Source organism: Phyllobates terribilis, unplaced genomic scaffold (genome assembly GCF_046119375.1).
Source record: "Phyllobates terribilis strain yellow unplaced genomic scaffold, ASM4611937v1 Scaffold_3__8_contigs__length_932513732, whole genome shotgun sequence".
Lineage (NCBI taxonomy): Eukaryota > Metazoa > Chordata > Amphibia > Anura > Dendrobatidae > Phyllobates > Phyllobates terribilis.
The window spans coordinates 246,625,961-246,644,681 of record NW_027362763.1 but is presented as its reverse complement, the minus strand read 5'-3'; the positions used below and the strand labels follow the sequence as shown (position 1 = coordinate 246,644,681).

Sequence of the window (18,721 nt, the reverse complement as noted above, 5' to 3'; positions counted from 1 at the left end):
TTGGTGTCATTCTCAAAACTTTTGGCCATGACTGTACTGAAAAACAAGAAAAAAAATCCAAGTGCAGTGAAATGCTGAAAAAGAAAAAAAGCAATTCCGCCACTGATTTTTGGGTCTCGTTTCTACAGTACTCATCGTGTTTTAAAAATTAACTAGTAACAGGATGCTCCAGGTGAATATAGTTACGGCGATACCAAACTTTTTTAGTTTTTTTCAATTTCAGTGTCTAAACAAAATTCTGAATCTTAGAACATGTCGACACAAACCAAACATTTCTTTTTCTGAGGTCCGCAACATTTTCATTTTTCCGTTGATGGACCTGTCAGTGGGCTTGTTTTTTCGCGTACTGAGCTTTAGTTTTGTTACCATTTTGGGGTATTTTTGGGGGAAATGCAATGACCAAAAAAAAGGCAATTCTGTTTCAACTTTTTCCTTTTTAGAACGTTTTTCATACGCATTAATTAAATTTAGATTTTCAATGATTGGGCACCGCAATGCCAAACTTTTTTTTTTTACTTTTTAAATCACTTTATTTTGAACTGGGATAAAGGGGATGATATTTAAAAACATTTGTACTGTCATTTTTAGTACCCCTAGGAGACTTGATCGCTTGTACTATATGCAGCAATACAAAATACTTGTAGAAAAAGCTGATTTAAACAATAGGTCATTCTTGATGGACACATCCCCTTTAAGATTTTGTGCAGTACTTGGAGTTGAACAATGTGGTTTGATATGTCTTTTTTTTTTACTTTTCAGACTTTGTAACTAATGTAGCCAAATGTTTTCCTCCACAAAAGTAAAATGGTATTGCAGTACACGTGTCCTATCCTCCCTGACTTCTTGCACTTATGATTTGTTTAATATTTCAAAACAGAACGAGAAAGAATTGCCAGCCATATGTCTCTCATCACCGACTGAATAAAAGATTCTTAGTCTGTATTCAATGGCTGTAGAAACTGTAATTTATTTCCACTTACAACCATTATGTTCTAAAAGCCGTGTTTAGCTTTACTGTCCTTTTTATTATTGATTCATCATGCCAATCACTGTGTGTGCCCACAAGGTAAGCTCTGTATTCATAACCCGAGAAGTAACATATTTATTTTCATTACTTGTGATGAATGATATCTGCATCATTAAAGTCACAGGTGTGGTGTATAAAAGAAAAGACTACTACCTTGCCAATGCTCAGAACAAAGTGTCATTACCTGCAGTTCCCAGAATAGTCATCAAGGGTCCATGTGTGTACAACAAGCCCACCAGGATCCCAGAGAGATGCCCAATAAAAGATGTCCTGCCATAAAAACAAGACAAAAAAAACAAAACAATAAAAAAAATGACAAGTAACATTTACATTGTGGTAAATCACATGTACATCGAGGTAAAAAAGGCTCATATTTATATCTCTACACAACCACAGACTTATGAGTGCAGAAATTACTAATACTGCCACCAAGTCATGTTCATAGGGGTCCACAAACCTGGAATGTGGAAAATTTTGGGAAAAACTCTCATACTGGGGAGTTGGTAGTCACCAGTGTATTTAGTCCCACAACTAACAAAACAGTTAGTCTGTAAAGATATAAAAACATATTTTTTTCCCCTCATCAAAATGCAATTATTTAATTACCCTGGGTTAAAAATATCACAAAAGACTATCTGCGTTTGCTCTTCTTGCCTCTATTAATTTTCATGTTATGCGGAAACTAAGGGGTTGTTCCTTAAGAAACAATGTATTCCCTTATCTGTTGGATAGGGGATGATTGGCAGATCACTGGAGGTTTGACTGTTATGACGCTTAGCGATCCCAAGATCCAGGTTCTGGAACCCTGAGCATGGGGCTCTGTAACCCTGAGCATGGGGCTCTGCAGCCAGTGATGAGTGAAGTGGAGGTGCGCATGCTCAAACTCCACTCCGTTCATTGTCTAAGGAACTTCCGGAGAAAAACTGGACTGTTTCCAGAAGTGGATGTCGAGCATGTGCTCTATTCATAATGGACTGCAGAGCCGCTATGGCTGTGCTGAGTTTTGGCCGCATGTGGTCTTCCTTTCATTGTTTGTTAAATTGATAAGCTATTATTCGTTCATACACAATACACATCAGACATATCTGCCAAGTGTCAACAGTTCCTGATTTATTTTGTAGAAATATGTTAATCACTTCTCCTGGCTCCAGCACCGCTTAATTGCCTCTCTCAATGGACTGGTCTCATCTGTTTTTCTGCACATCAGGTTGACTCTATGACAGCACCTGGTCTTTCCATTTAGCTCAGCTCAGCTGGTGAGAATGAGCCGGAGTATTCAGGTCCCCAGAGTCTTGACACTACTTAGTTCTGGATTTCCTCTGCTACATCACTGTTCCAGCAACGTCACTCAAACTCTGCTGCTACAACTCAACCACAGTGGTGTTCCAGCATCACTACTCAGACTTCACTGCTACAACTCTGTTACTTTGTTTTTCTTGTTCTATTACACCAGTCAGTCATCGCTGTTCCAGCTCTGCTACCCCACTCATCTAGTTTACGCGGAGTATGAAAAACTAAAATAAAAAAAATAACAGTGGGCATGATATTTCTATAAATGTCTTCCACTTTACTGGAACTGTAAGACACGGCATTTTTTTTAGAAGCAGCAAAAATGTGCAGCTCATAAAACCATCATGGGCACACAGCCTAAAAGAGGACACCAGATGAGCTTTACAATATTTTGAAAAAGTGAAGCTTTGGGGGAAGAGGGGCTCCATAAATGGATTGTCAGTATTTCCCTGGAATTAAACTGTAAACTGGATTGTAAAACTTTACTTTTTTGCCAGTTGCATTCATTTTACTACTGTTGTTTTAATGGCCAAACAAGATGCTCTCTATGAGTAAAACTGCTCCCAAACTGCATCTCCTCCAGATCCAGATGTTAATGCCTCAAATAATGAGCTAACCATTGTGTACTTATACGCAGCAAGCCCATCGCACAGCGATTACACATTCACCCTCTACCTCCACTAGCACCGGCCATTTAGGTTCAATCATTATTCAATCTCTGTCGTGTTTATTAATGTGCTACTTCACATGGCAAATACAATACATGCAATTTCATTTGTTCGGTCATTAATTAAAATAAATGTGCTCCAGGCTTTCACCTCAAAAGTAATTGAGCACTTAAAGTAACAGTAGTATTGAATATCAAGGTACAATGAAGGCACAAATGTCTAGTTATAAGCGGCACTTCTTAGAAACTATGACCACATTGTGTTAGGATAGTTGGAAGGCTATACTTTGATTTCTATTTGTTTCAGTGACGTAGCATTTTTGGTAGACTAAACGTTTGATTGATTTCAGCTAAAAGAAGTAACCGTTCCATTCTTCTGGCAGCTTCAGCTTGGAAATCACTATCTTATGTATGAAAGGAAAAAACATTAAAAATAAAGCTAAAAACAAAGCAGGAGACGTCCAAGAAGACACTTCAGAAAAATCTCTGGAGGTTTATTTCTAAAAAGAGTCTTCCTATAGGAAGAAGGATTCGGATACGCCCGCGTCTTAAACGCCTTGTGCGCATATCATAAGGCTATGTGCCCACAATCAGGCTATAGCAGTGTTTTAGAAGCAGCGTATTTTCGCTGCGTCCGATCACGCAGGTAAATCCGTATGTGTTCATTGAATACATGCAAAGTTACCATACCCGATACATTCTATGCTACACTTCAGCCCTGCTACAGTGGTGGCCAAAAGCATTCGCACCCCTGCAATTCTGTCAGATAATACTCAGTTTCTCCCTGAAAATGATTGCAATCACAAATTCTTTGGTATTATTATCTTCATTTAATTTGTCTTCAATGAAAAAACACAAAAAGAATTGTCCTAAAGCCAAATTGGATACAATTCCACACCAAACCTAAAAAAGGGGGTGGACAAAAGTATTGGCACTGTTTGAAAAATCATGTGATGCTTCTCTAATTCGTGTAATTAACAGCACCTGTAACTTACCTGTGGCACCTAACAGGTGTTGGCAATAACTAAATCACACTTGCAGCCAGTTAACATGGATTAAAGTTGACTCAACCTCTGTCCTCTGTCCTGTGTCCTTGTGTGTACCACATTGAGCATGGAGAAAAGAAAGAAGACCAAAGAACTGTCTGAGGACTTGAGAAACCAAATTGTGAGGAAGCATGAGCAATCTCAAGGCTACAAGTCCATCTCCAAAGACCTGAATGTTCCTGTGTCTTCCGTGCGCAGTGTCATCAAGAAGTTTAAAGCCCATGGCACTGTGGCTAACCTCCCTAGATGTGGACGGAAAAGAAAAATTGACGAGAGATTTCAACGCAAGATTGTGCGGATGGTGGATAAAGAACCTCGACTAACATCCAAACAAGGTCAAGCTGCCCTGCAGTCCGAGGGTACAACAGTGTCAACTCGTACTATCCGTCGGCGTCTGAATGAAAAGGGACTGTATGGTAGGATACCCAGGAAGACCCCACTTCTTACCCCGAGACATAAAAAAGCCAGGCTGGAGTTTGCCAAAACTTACCTGAGAAAGCCTAAAACGTTTTGGAAGAATGTTCTCTGGTCAGATGAGACAAAAGTAGAGCTTTTTGGGAAAAAGCATCAACATAGAGTGTACAGGAAAAAAAAAAGAGGCATTCAAAGAAAAGAACACGGTCCCTACAGTCAAACATGGCGGAGGTTCCCTGATGTTTTGGGGTTGCTTTGCTGCCTCTGGCACTGGACTGCTTGACCGTGTGCATGGCATTATGAAGTCTGAAGACTACCAACAAATTTTGCAGCATAATGTAGGGCCCAGTGTGAGAAAGCTGGGTCTCCCTCAGAGGTCATGGGTCTTCCAGCAGGACAATGACCCAAAACACACTTCCAAAAGCACTATAAAATGGTTTGAGAGAAAGCACTGGAGACTTCTAAGGTGGCCAGCAATGAGTCCAGACCTGAATCCCATAGAACACCTGTGGAGAGATCTCAAAATGGCAGTTTGGAGAAGGCACCCTTCAAATATCAGGGACCTGGAGCAGTTTGCCAAAGAAGAATGGTCTACAATTCCAGCAGAGCATTGTAAGAAACTCATTGATGGTTACCGGAAGCGGTTGTTCGCAGTTATTTTGGCTAAAGGTTGTGCAACCAAGTATTAGGCTGAGGGTGCCAATACTTTTGTCTGGCCCATTTTTGGAGTTTTGTGTGAAATGATCAATGATTTGATTTTTGCTTCATTCTCTTTTGTGTTTTTTCCTTGCAAGCAAATTAAATGAAGAGAATAATACCAAAGAATTTGTGATTGCAATCATTTTCAGGAAGAAACTGAGAATTATCTGACAGAATTGCAGGGGTGCCAATACTTTTGGCCACCACTGTATGTGTAGCAGAAATTATCATCTGCTATGAATGCCAGCCACACAGGGCCGGCTCCAGGTTTTTGTGGGCCCCGGACGAAAGAGTTTCAGTGGGCCCCTTTAACACATACCACGATTCAATGTGCATAGATACCGCTGAGAAATATATAGATATAGTACAATGCCAAAGATTTCACTTCTTACATTACATGAGCGATATCTATTGTAAATTCTACAATAGCTCAGAAACCGGCGAATCCTCACAGCGCACAGTGCAGACCGGACAGTATAGTCCTCCATACAGTATTATGGCACCACTAAGTCCTCCATACAGTATAATGAGCCCCATATATTGCTCCATACAGAATAATGGACTCCATATAATGCTCCATAAAGAATAATAGACCCCATATAATGCTCCATGCAGAATACTGGCCCTCATATAACGCTCCATACAGAATACTGGCCCCCTTATAATGCTCCATACAGAATACAGGCCACCTTATAATGCTCCATACAGAATGCTGGCCCCCATATAATGCTCCATACAGAATATTGGCCCCCATATAATGCTCCATACCGAATACTGGCTCCCATATAATGCCCCATGCAGGCTGGGCAGCCATATAATGCCCCATGCAGGCAGGGCCCCCATATAATGCCCCATGCCTCCATACATGAAAAAAAAAAATCAAATACTCACCTCACCTGCTGCCACTGTTCCAGACTCCTCAGCCGCGTCGCAGTCTTCCCGCTGTGACTGCTCAGTAGAGGGCGCGGTGGAAAGACGTCATCGCGTCCTCTGACCTGAGACGTCACAGTGCAACAGCCGCGGAAGACACCGGTCCTGCTGCGGAGGCACGGGAAGAGGTAAGTATTGTGCCGGGGACCAGAGGAAGCTGGGGATGGGGGGAGAGGGGCGGGCGCTGGCACCGCTCTCCTCCGCTCATGGGTCCCATAGCGTGCTGGGGTGCCTGACAGCGAGTGGGCCCCCTACCTGCTAGTGGTGCCCCGGCCGGCGTTCATAGGGGATCTGCAATGACAAGCACGGGGGTCTTCTGCAGACCCCCGGCTGTCATGCCAACCCATCGGCGTCCTTCAATCATGTGACATGGGCACCGATGGGTGGGGTTTCTGACGCGCTTCATGTAATCGTGAGTTAAATGCTGCTGTCAGCGATTGACGGCGTGATTTAACATGTTAACAGCTGTGGGTGGATAGCGATTCCACCCGCGCTTGATAAGGGCACATGTCAGCTGATGAAATCAGCTGTCAGGTGCCTGAAAAAATGTGGGGTCAGTGCCGGAGCCCGCATCAAATTCCGGGACACGACCTGTGACGTACCTATAAGTCATAGGTCGTGTAGGGGTTTAAGCTCAGTTGCTTATGCTGCAGACATCTTTTTTTCTAATGCTGCATTTTCATGTTTCGAGATCCCACAATCCTCAACGGCCAAACTCGCAGGCAAAGCGCAAAATCTCGAGTGTTATCACGATTTCTTGCAGTTTTAACTAACAGTGCTATTGCATTATATACACAGCGATTGGTAGCTGCTGAGCCCATAATAAGGCAGTGCTGTTTCACCTAGAGGCACAAGATCTTGCGATACCTGGAAAGATTTTGCGCTTTGCAAGTGAGAGGCACATAGGGACGTGGGATCCCACTCTGCATGTCAGGGACTAACAACCAGGTAGTTCAGACCTCACTTGGGTCCTTTAGTGTGGCATTAGGGGCATTCTTGGTCTTTTTTTTTTAGAACTATTGAGAATTAGTTAACACTCACCTGTGTAAATTAAAAAGTGCAACCACAGACAAGTGATAGGTACTCATTAAGAAGAATAAACCTGGATTTTGCATGCATTTCATATATTTCACTATAAGAGCACCAAATATTTTACAAAACAAGCAAGAAAAGAATAATCAGCTTCTTAAATACAGATTACAAACTCTTTTGTACCATGTGCCTATAAAACACAATAAAAAAAAGATGAAGTATTCAGTGTGCCATGCAATATGAAAGCCAATAACACAAACTGTTGGTTGTTACCATCTTTTTAGTTAGCCATTAAAAAGATATCAACCACTGAAGGCTCTCATATATTTATATTTTAAAAACTGTTATGTGACTTACACGTTGCGATATTGTGCCAGCTGTCTACTTGTGTCATGGTTAAGTTATGTGTGTAACATATGTGATTATTGTAGTTGTTTTCTACATTTTGTTTGGAGACCTGAAAGATATTAAGCTCTTTAATTTATATTACATAGTGTTTTAAATTTTGTCTCCATGACAGACCAATATCATATGGCCAAAAATGAAGTTACTTAGTAAAGAATGGATGCACCCAGTGCCAACCAATGTGCAGTAAAGGTGGCCATCCTGGTCAGGGCCGCCATCAGGACATTACTGCCCTTACTGGCGTATGGGGCCCGGTGAGCAGAGGCCCTACTCCCCTGCTCACTGGGCTCCAGGGAACTGAACCTGCGTCATTGCTCAGATGCAGGTTCACTTTAAAGCTATTGCCATGCGGCAATAGTTAACGGCGCCAATCACAGGCCGCGCACGTCGCTGGTGTATGATGTCAGTTCCGGCCTGTGACTGGCTGGCATAGTATCTTCACATCAGGAGGAAGGAGCATCGTCGCTGGAGCAGCAGCAAGGTAAGGAGTATTTTTTTGGAGACATGGGGGTGTGCAGAGCAGAGACATGACGGGGTGCAGAGCAGAGACATGGGGGGGTGCAGAGCTGAGACATGGAGGGGTGCAGAGCTGAGACATGGAGGGGTGCAGAGCTGAGACATGGGGGGGTGCAGAGCTGAGACATGGGGGGGTGCAGAGCTGAGACATGGGGGGGTGCAGAGCTGAGACATGGGGGGGTGCAGAGCGGAGACATGGGGGGGTGCAGAGCGGAGACATGGGGGGGTGCAGAGCGGAGACATGGGGGGGTGCAGAGAGGAGACATGGGGGGGTGCAGAGAGGAGACATGGGGGGGTGCAGAGCGGAGACATGGGGGGGTGCAGAGCGGAGACATGGGGGGGTGCAGAGCGGAGACATGGGGGGGTGCAGAGCGGAGACATGGGGGGGTGCAGAGCGGAGACATGGGGGGAGAGCGGAGACATGGGAGGGAGAGCAGAGACATGGGGGGGAAGAGCTGAGACATGGGAGGAAGAGCAGAGACATGGGGGGAAGAGCGGAGACATGGAGAGGGGGGAGAGCGGAGACATAGAGGGGTGGGGAGAGCGGAGACATGACATGAGGCAGGATGACGTCGCAGAGACGTGTCCTGGATGGAAGAAGTGATGGTGGTCTGTGTTGGATGCACAAGAAAAGTGAAGATGAAGGACTTCATCTAGAGACGTCACCGGTGAGTCAGTGTGTTGCCTGTACACTAACACTATACACTACATACTATACACAGGGCTTCTGTGTATAATGTCATTGGTGATCATTGTATTACCTGTACACTGACACTATATACAGAGCACCTGTGTATAATGTCACTGGTGATAACTGTATTACCTGTACACTGACACTATACACTGTATATTATGTGCGGAGCTCCTGTGTATAATGGCACTTATGGTAATATTAGTATTGTGTTTTTTTTTATTAATGATCAGTATTGTAGTAGTCAGTCACTATGTCATGGTAATATGTGGTCCGGCCATGGTGTGGTGGTATGTGTTCCTTGTATGTGAAAGTATTCAGTCACTATGTGGTGGTAATATATGGTCTGGTTATGGTGTGGCGTATTTGTTCCTTGTATGTGGTGTTATTCGGTCACTATGTGGTGGTAATATATGGTCTGTTTATGGTGTGGCGTATTTGTTCCTTGTTTGTGGTGTTATTCGGTCACTATGTGGTGGTAATATGTGGTCTGGTCATGGTGTGGCGGTATTTGTTCCTTGCATGTGACATTATTCAGTCACTATGTGGTGGTAATATATGGTCTGGTCATGGTGTGGTGGTATTCCTTGTATGTGGTATTATTCGGTCACTATGTGGTGGTAATATGTATTATAATTAGGGTTGAGTGAGTATGTTCTGTCCGAGTATGCTCGGCCCGAGCTCCGAGTATTTATAGCTACTCGGTGATGTGTTTGAATCGCTCCCGTGTGCATGATTTGCAACTGTTTGACAGTTTTATTACATGTGAGGACTGTGTAAGAAATAGACATTCCTCACATGTAATAAAGCTGTCAAACAGTTGCAAATCATGCACACGGGAGCGATTCAAACACATCACCGAGCAGCTATAAATACTCGGAGCTCGGCCCGAGCATACTCGGCGAAAGGGTTAATAGAACATACTCGCTCAACACTAATTATAATATGTATTATTGGTCATTTTTAAAAAAAATATGCGACACATTGCCTTAAAGAAAAATATACTTAAAAAGAGTATTGGGTATTATAAGAAATGTTTAATAGGTTAGAGCAGAGAAGAATCCGGCCAGAAGAGTCTACCTTATCCTGGTAGCAGCTTAAGAAATCTTTTGGCCAAAACAAAATCTGCTGGCTATGTGTGTGATCTGGTGTACAATGGGAACTGTTAATGTGTGATTGGTGAGGACGTGGTGCAGAAATGGAGTTTTTCCAAGACTGGGCAGTGGGACTGTGGGAGGTTTGAGGGATGGAGGCGGAGCCTGGGGCGGAGTCCCAGGGGGCCTGAAAATTTTGCCAGTATGGTGCCCTGAAATTCTTAGTGGCAGCCCTGATCTTGATACACGTCTGGCTGTTGTTGAGGCAAGAACTAAGCCAACTTGTAGCAGCCAATGGCTGCAGGTTGGCCTTCCAAATTGTGTGCCCATTGATGAACCACAGATGGCTGGGCTTTCGGCCACAGTAATAGTAGTTATGCCAAAAACCTGCCCACCTGCTGTTGCACCAATCCACACAGTTTTATGTACACGTTACCTTGTGTGCCTGGTAAAACATGATCCACATGCCAGTTGTGGCACCCATGTCAAAGGTTGCTGACCGCTGATTTACACTGTTACTCGCAGTGAAGTCAGTCATTACAATGTACATTGCTACAGGCTAATCCACATAAACACCATACGTCTTGTTGACATTACTCCAAGCAGAAGCAGGCAGAAGTCTTAGAGATTTATAGCAGGCTAATTATATTTAGGGGAATGGGAATCCGCTTAGAGGATTGGTCCATTTTTTGTCTTTACTGACCCAGTACAGTCGAGCAGCTCTGTTCTGGACTCAAGGACACAAAGTTCTCTTTTGTCTCATTTAAAGGATCAACTGTGCTATATGTTTTTCTCAATTGAGCAATATATCCTTTCAGGATCAACATTTTCTATTGGATACCATACTAGAAAATACCCCCACACATAAGGGCCATTGTCTGCAAACAAGATTTGTTATTTTGCGTACCCTAAAAAGTAAATTTTCCCAACAAATTCATTCAAGAACATGTGGTAAAAATAGGTACATCCCAATGAAAATCTTAAGAACAAACCTAAAGTTTAGACTACAAAATTCAAACTAACATAAAGTCAACCACAGGTAAGTCTAATTAATCTTTATAGAGGTGTCCAACAGACAGCTGACTATAGAAGGGCATTACTTAAAGAAAACCCTTTCCCATTTCATGCCATCAGCAATGGCACCACGTGGAAGAGAAATGTCACAAGACATGAGAAACAAAATAATTTCTTTACACAAGAAAAGTGAAGGCTACAAAAAGGTCAGCAAAGCTTTAATCAGAATATTGTAGAAAAATTGATACAAAAATTTAACAAAGATGGAACTACAACCATCTCACAGAGACATCCAGGCAGACCACGGATGTTAACACCTAAACAGGAGTGTCTTCTGATGAGAAGGAAATCGACATGCAAGTTCACTGCAGTTAGCTAAAGAAGCAGGAGGTGAGTGTATCCCATGACACAATACAGCGTACTCTGCAGAGGAATGGCATGCCAGGGTGTCATCCACGAAGGAAGCCTCTCCTAAAGCCTATGTACAAAAATGGCACCTACAATTTGTCAGGGCCTATTCTTAAAAAAATAGATATATGATTTAGATCTCGGCTCAATGACAAGCCGAGTTCTCAATCTGACCATGCACCGCCCTCTGACAGCCAGTTTCCTGAAGCCCACCGCCAGGAAAAATATGGGCAGAGCCTGGCACCTGCCTCATTGCCGCCATATTGTTGAAGCCCCAGGCCCGCAGCTTTGCACCGCCGGGATAACCCCTACACCCAGCCAGGGCCTGCAGTATCGTCCATGCCTCCTGAGACCCCGATCCACCGCTGCTACTCCCCCGGTAACGTACCGTAAATTTTAACTATAAGACGGACCCCTATTTTATTTAAAAAAAATGTTTTCCTATTTTCCTCCACAAAATCTGGAGTGCGTCTTATGGATCGACGAGTTTTCTAGTCCACAAAATACAGCAAATGATTTTCAAACTGGTGGCTTCAAAACTATATGGGGTTGCAAAGGTGAGGAGTACAAAGAAAAATGCATGGTGCCTACAGTGAAACATGGTTGTGGCAGGGTCCTTATGTGGGCCTGCAAGAGTGCTTCTGCTGTCAGGGAGCTTGATTTCATTTATGGTATCATGAATTCACTGATGTACTGTTCTATATTGAAAGAGAAGACGCTACCATCACTCCATGCCCTTCCTTGGTAGATGTGCACTTTTCCAATATGACAATGATCCAAAACTCACATCTAAGGCCACTGTTGCATTTCTGAAGAAGAACAGGGTGAAAGTGACTCAGTGGCCAAGTGTGTCTCCTGATTTTAACCCAATAGAACAACTATTCTGAAGGGACTTCTGAAGAGACAAGCTGAGCATCACTGTCCATCCAGGCTCTAAAAGGGGTCATTCTTGAAGAATGGAAAAAGATAGATGTTTGAATATGTCACCAACTTGTTCATCCCATACCTAGAAAACATGGTGCTGTCCTTAAAAATCATGGAGGTCATAAACAGTACTAGATGTAGTTCGTTTTGACGTGGGGTGTATTAAGTTTTGCATCAACTAATTTGAGTAGAACTAAAGATTCTGTAATGAAAGTTTTATTAACCACTTCATGATCTTGCGATTTTCCGCTTTAGTTTTTTCCTCCCCGCCTTCCCCGAGCCATAACTTTTTTATTTTTCCGTCCCCATAGCTGTATGAGGACTTGTTTTTTGCGGGATGAGTTGTACTTTTGAATGACACCATTGATTTTACCATATAGTGTACTGGAAAATGGAAACAAAAATTCCAAGTGTGTGAAATTGCAAAAGAACTGCAATTCTACAATTGTTTTTGGGGTTTTTTATTTACCATGTTCACTGAATGTTAAAACGGACCAGGCAATATGATTCTCCAGTTCAGTACAAGTATGCACATACCAAACATATATAGTCTTTTTTTTAATTCAAGTGGTGAAAAAAAAATCCAAAATTTGTAAGAAAAATTTTTTTTTGCTAATGTTGCCATTTTCCGAGACCTGTAGCGTCTCCATTTTATGGGATCTGCGGCGGGATGAGAGAGTTATTTTTTGCACAAAGAACTGACATTTTTATAAATACCATTTGGAATAGATAAAAATGTTTTGATCACCTCTTATTGCATTTTATTGCAATGTTGAAGAGACCAAAAAAATTACTGTATTTTGCGGATTATAAGACGCACCGGTTTATAAAACGCACCCCAAATTTTGGGGAGGAAAATATATATATATTTTTTTAATAAACCGGTGCGTGTTATAATCAGCTTACCTGGGGGGGGGGGGGCGTTGACAGAGCGGTGTGCCAGGGTTGCCGCTGGCTGAGGCAGGAGATGCTGTGGAGGCAGGACGGGGTGTTTGAAGGCGGCTGCGGGCCCCATGCTGTCTGCCAAATTCTGCTGGAGGTGTTCGGTGGTGCGGGGCTCCGCCAACATTTTGTGGCAGCCAGAGCCCCACACCTTCCATACTGTCCTATGCGGTGGACTACGGGAAAATGGACGCCGATATTTTTATCGATCGGCACAGTGATATCAAAAATGTATATATTTTTTATTGTTTTATTTTTTATGGGGCAAAGGGGGTGATTTGAACTTGTGCTTTTTTTAAAAATATTTTTGACATTTATTTATTTGTTTTACTTTTTACTGACCTCAACAGTCCCCTTAGGAGATTTGAAGCTAAGATCGACTGATCACTTGTGCTACACATGGCAGTGTATAGCAAAAATCACGATCTCTTATGAACAGGAGATTCACGATGACAGGCCTGGGGGTCTTCTGCAGACCCCCAGCAGTCATGACAACTCATAGGCACCCAGTGATCACGTGACAAATACCAACAGGCGGGACTTGTGATGCGCTTCTGGCTGGCACGTGTTAAATGGCGCTGTCAGTGATTGACAGCGGCATTTAACTGGTGATTAAATCAGCCATCAAGTGTGGGGAAAGATGTGGGCTCAGTGTCAGAGCCCGCATCAAATGCAGGGACACGTCAAGGGTCGTGAAGGTTTAACCTTACTTTCAAGTTACTGGCTAAAAAAATGTTCTATGAAAAGCAGTCTTGTCAAAATTTTGAAAATTGTTCATCAGTTCAGTGAGATATTGATTAAAATCTTGCTTTTCAAAAGGGGGTGTACTCATTTATGCTAAACATAGTATATATATTCACTGTTCACATACAGTACAGACCAAAAGTTTGGACACACCCCATTTAAAGATTTTTCTGTATTTTCATGACTTTGAAAATTGTGCATTCACACTGAAGGCATCAAAACTATGAATTAACACATGTGGAATTATATACTTAACAAAAAAGTGTGAAACAACTGAAAATATGTCTTATATTCTAGGTTCTTCAAAGTAGCCACCTTTTGCTTTGATGACTGCTTTGCACACTCTTGGCATCCTCTTGATGAGCTTCAAGAGGTAGTCACCGGAAATGGTTTTCACTGCACAGGTGTGCCCTGTCAGGTTTAATAAGTGGGATTTCTTGCCTTATAAATGGGGTTGGGAGCATCAATTGTGTTGTGCAGAAGTCTGGTGGATATACAGCTGATAGTCCTACTGAATAGACTGTTAGAATTTGTATTATGGCAAGAAAAAATCAGCTAAGTAAAGAAAAATGAGTGGCCATCATTACTTCAAGAAATGAAGGTCAGTCAGTGCGAAAAATTGGGCAAACTTTGAAAGTGTCCCCAAGTGCAGGTGCAAAAACCATCAAGCGCTACAAAGAAACTGGCTCACATGAGCACCGCCCCAAGAAAGGAAGACCAAGAGTCACCTCTGCTTCTGAGGATAAGTTTATCCAAGTCACCAGCCTCAGAAATTGCAGGTTAACAGCAGCTCAGATTAGAGACCAGGTCAATGCCACACAGAGTTCTAACAGCAGACACATCTCTACAACAACTGTTAAGAGGAGACTTTGTGCAGCAGGCCTTCATGGTAAAATAGCTGCTAGGAAACCACTGCTAAGGACAGGCAACAAGCAGAAGAGACTTGTTTGGGCTAAAGAACACAAGGAATGGACATTAGACCAGTGGAAATCTGTGCTTTGGTTTGATGAGTCCAAATTTGAGATCTTTGGTTCCAACCACCGTGTATTTGTGTGACGCAGAAAAGGTGAATGGATGAACTCTACATGCCTGGTTCCCACCGTGAAGCATGGAGGAGGAGGTGTGATGGTGTGGGGGTGCTTTGATGGTGACACTGTTGGGGATTTATTCAAAATTGAAGGCATACTGAACCAGCATGGCTACCACAGCATCTTGCAGCGGCATGCTATTCCATCCGGTTTGCGTTTAGTTGGACCATCATTTATTTTTCAACTGGACAATGACCCCAAACACACCTCCAGGCTGTGTAAGGGCTATTTGACCAAGAAGGAGAGTGATGGGGTGCTACGCCAGATGACCTGGCCTCCACAGTCACCAGACCTGAACCCAATTGAGATGGTTTGGGGTGAGCTGGACCGCAGAGTGAAGGCAAAAGGGCCAACAAGTGCTAAGCATCTCTGGGAACTCCTTCAAGATTGTTAGAAGACCATTTCCGGTGACTACCTCTTGAAGCTCATCAAGAGAATGTCAAGAGTGTGCAAAGCAGTCATCAAAGCAAAAGGTGGCTACTTTGAAGAACCTAGAATATAAGACATATTTTCAGTTGTTTCACACTTTTTTGTTAAGTATATAATTCCACATGTGTTAATTCATAGTTTTGATGCCTTCAGTGTGAATGTACAATTTTCATAGTCATGAAAATACAGAAAAATCTTTAAATGAGAAGGTGTGGCCAAACTTTTGGTCTGTACTGTATATATAAAATATACCTACATATACACATACACACGCGGCATTTCAGAGAAATTCATACTTTACAAAGTCACTGGGGACAAAGCAGCACAATTAACTAGTCGATAAGGCCAGTCCCCAATGGCTTCTCCCTGCTTGCTATCCTTGATTCATGGGTGTCTTCCTGCATGTGTGCATAGGGACACACCTGTCAGTCATTGGCAGTAAGCGGGGGAGAAGCTGCCGGGACCCGCCTATTTGACTTGTCTCCTGTGTGGCTTGGTCCATGGTGGCTATCAAAGAAGCACTCCCATCTATATTTTTTTTTATTCTATGTATGTATATATGCATATAGTGTGAGTGTATTAATACACTCACCTACCGCTGTTCACTCCGGGATTCAGCACCGTTGTGCTTTGCTTTTGAGTGGTGTCACCGCAATCTGGCTCACTATATGTGGTATAAAAGCCTATGGAGTCTTGTAAAAGCCACTTCTGGGTCATGCAGAACGCAGCGTGACCCAGAGAGTCTGCAGAGGGGTGACGTCACTGAGAAAAGGAGAAGAACGGCGCTGGACACCGGAGAGAGCAGCGGTAGATGAGTGTATTAATACACTCACACTACATGCTTATATACACACATAATAAAAAAATATATATACACATGAGAGTGAGTCTTTAAAGTATGTTTTTCTTGGAAATGCCGCAGAGTTTCAGAGTCAAGCATACATGGCTGAAATCATACAGCCAGTGCCTGATACATGCTGCATGTGGTTCTGGGTCAGGTTCCCTTTAAAAGAAACTTAGTAGTGTTGAATAAGTCTTCGTGTAGGGTAAGTTAACCAGTGGACATAACTCCCATATATGCTGTATACATTGCTAATTCTCTGCTCAGATAAAGACTTATGTTAGACAAATTACATGTCATAAATAATGAGATGCAGAAATGCTCCGGATTTTTTCCTGAGCGTTTCTGCATCTCCCTGGCAGAAAAAAAGCATGCGGATTGTACATGCGGATTTTACATGCGTTTTTCCTGCCAGGGACATGCGGATGTGAAGCGTTCTTCACATGCATTTCCGCATGCGGGTTGACAAGCGATTTTAGCATCACTTGGAAAGTGCTTGTCAACTTGGTCACACTATATAAATCCATGCAAACAGCATAGATTTATATAGTGTGACCCGAGAGAATGTCAAAAAATAAATATATACTTACCCTCCGATGTCCCGTGCTGTCTTGCTTCGCTCCGTACTGGCTGCCGGCAGCGGTAGACTGAAGGACCTGCCGACGTCAGCGTCCCGTGACCTGTCACATGATTCTGACGTCAGCACAGGTCCTTCATTCCATCGCGAAGTGCCGGGAAGCAAGGAGGAGCGCAGCGGGGGCCGCCAGAAGGTAAGTATACATTATTTTTTATTTTATTCTTTTTTTACAGCTTTTTTAATGGTACCCGGGTCTGGAGGAGAGTCTCCTGTCCTCCACACCCGGGTACCATCCGCACATTAGAAAGCGCCCATTACGCAAGTACAGATGCAGTCTTGTGGAATTGGTGCGTTCTAATGCAAGTCAATGGCAACGAAAACGCAGCGCTTCCGCAAAAATTAATGGACATGCTGCGGATTTTTGAGCGCAGCATAAACGCTGGGAAAAATCCGCAGCACGGGCATTGAAAGTGCGGAATTGCATTGGAGACCATGGGGGAAGGTTTACCAAGCGTTTCCGCTGCGGATATTCCGCAGCATAAACGCTTGAAAAACGCATCGTGGGCACACAGCCTTAGACCAGTAAGATGGCAGTAAGCGTTTGTGACACCTGTAACTGTATCTATACAAGGCTTGGCAGTATGTTACAATTTCTAGCTAGCAGTTGTCTAATTAGGACAACCCTTGCCCATAGGTCCCATCAGAGCACATGGACATCATAGAGGAGTACTTGTAACCCCTTGCCCTTATCATATTGGGCTGAATTTATGGGCACACTGGATGTACAAGCTGAATGAATAACCAGGTTTACATTCAGATTAGATTATAAATTGTCATTTAAAGCTTATATAATAATCTAAATTATGGCAAGCAGACAAATATTTTCTGCTTATCTTTGGTGCAGACAAAGTATAACATTCCTGTGGAAAAAAATGTACACCTTCAATGTTGCTGCCTGTGGCAATGTTTGTTCAGCAACCCTTAACACCGAGTGAGATTTATGGTTTTACTCTATTCACACATGTAAGATGAATCACACATTTGCTATTCATATACGAGTCAGTCTGCCACATAGGAGTGGGAATAATGGCCATGCTCATTCAGCTTGACCATACTGACGAAGAACTTCACTTCCTCTATGTCACATGTCAAACTCTGGCCCACGGGCGGGCCAAATGTGCCCCAGGGGCAGTATATTTGTCCGCGAAGCCAGATGGGCACTATGTGGGGCCATTTTTCTGTATGCGGTACTATGTGGGGCCATTACACTGTATGGAGCACTGTGTGGGGCACATTATACTGGATGGAGCATTATGTGGGGCACATTATACTATATGGAGGACTACGTGGAGCCATTATACTGTATGGAGCACTGTGTGGGGCCATTATACTGTATGGTGCACTATGTGGGGCACACTATACTGTATGGAGGACTATGTGGGGCACACTATACTGTATGGAGGACTATATGGGGCACACTATACTGTATGGAGGACTATGTGGGGCACATTATACTGTATGGAGGACTATGTGGGGCACATTATACTGTATGGAGGACTATGTGGGGCATATTATACTGTATGGAGGACTATGTGGGGCACATTATACTATATGGAGGACTATGTGGGGCACATTATACTGTATGGAGGACTATGTGAGGCACATTATACTGTATGGAGGACTATGTGGGGCACATTATACTGTATGGAGGACTATGTGGGACCATTATACTGTATGGAGGACTATGTGGGGTCCATTATACTGTATGGGGCACTATGTGGGGTCCATTATACTGTATGGGGCACTATGTGGGGTCCATTATACTGTATGGGGCACTATGTGGGGTCCATTATACTGTATGGGCACTATGTGGGGCAATTAATCTGTATGGGGCACTATGTGGGGCCATTCTGTATGGGGCACTATTTAGGGCCATTATACTG

At 43.1% G+C, this 18,721-nt stretch overlaps 1 protein-coding gene across 2 annotated transcripts in view; it reads right to left on the bottom strand.

The window, feature by feature from the left end:
- The window catches only part of RHBDD1 (rhomboid domain containing 1), a 90,905-nt gene that overhangs the window by 45,244 nt on the left and 26,940 nt on the right, over positions 1 to 18,721 (bottom strand). For both annotated transcript variants that reach the window (XM_073674700.1, XM_073674699.1), the window contains exon 4: positions 1,212 to 1,297. In XM_073674700.1, the coding sequence (XP_073530801.1) occupies positions 1,212 to 1,297 (86 nt within the window). The remainder of the gene's footprint in view (positions 1 to 1,211; positions 1,298 to 18,721) is intronic.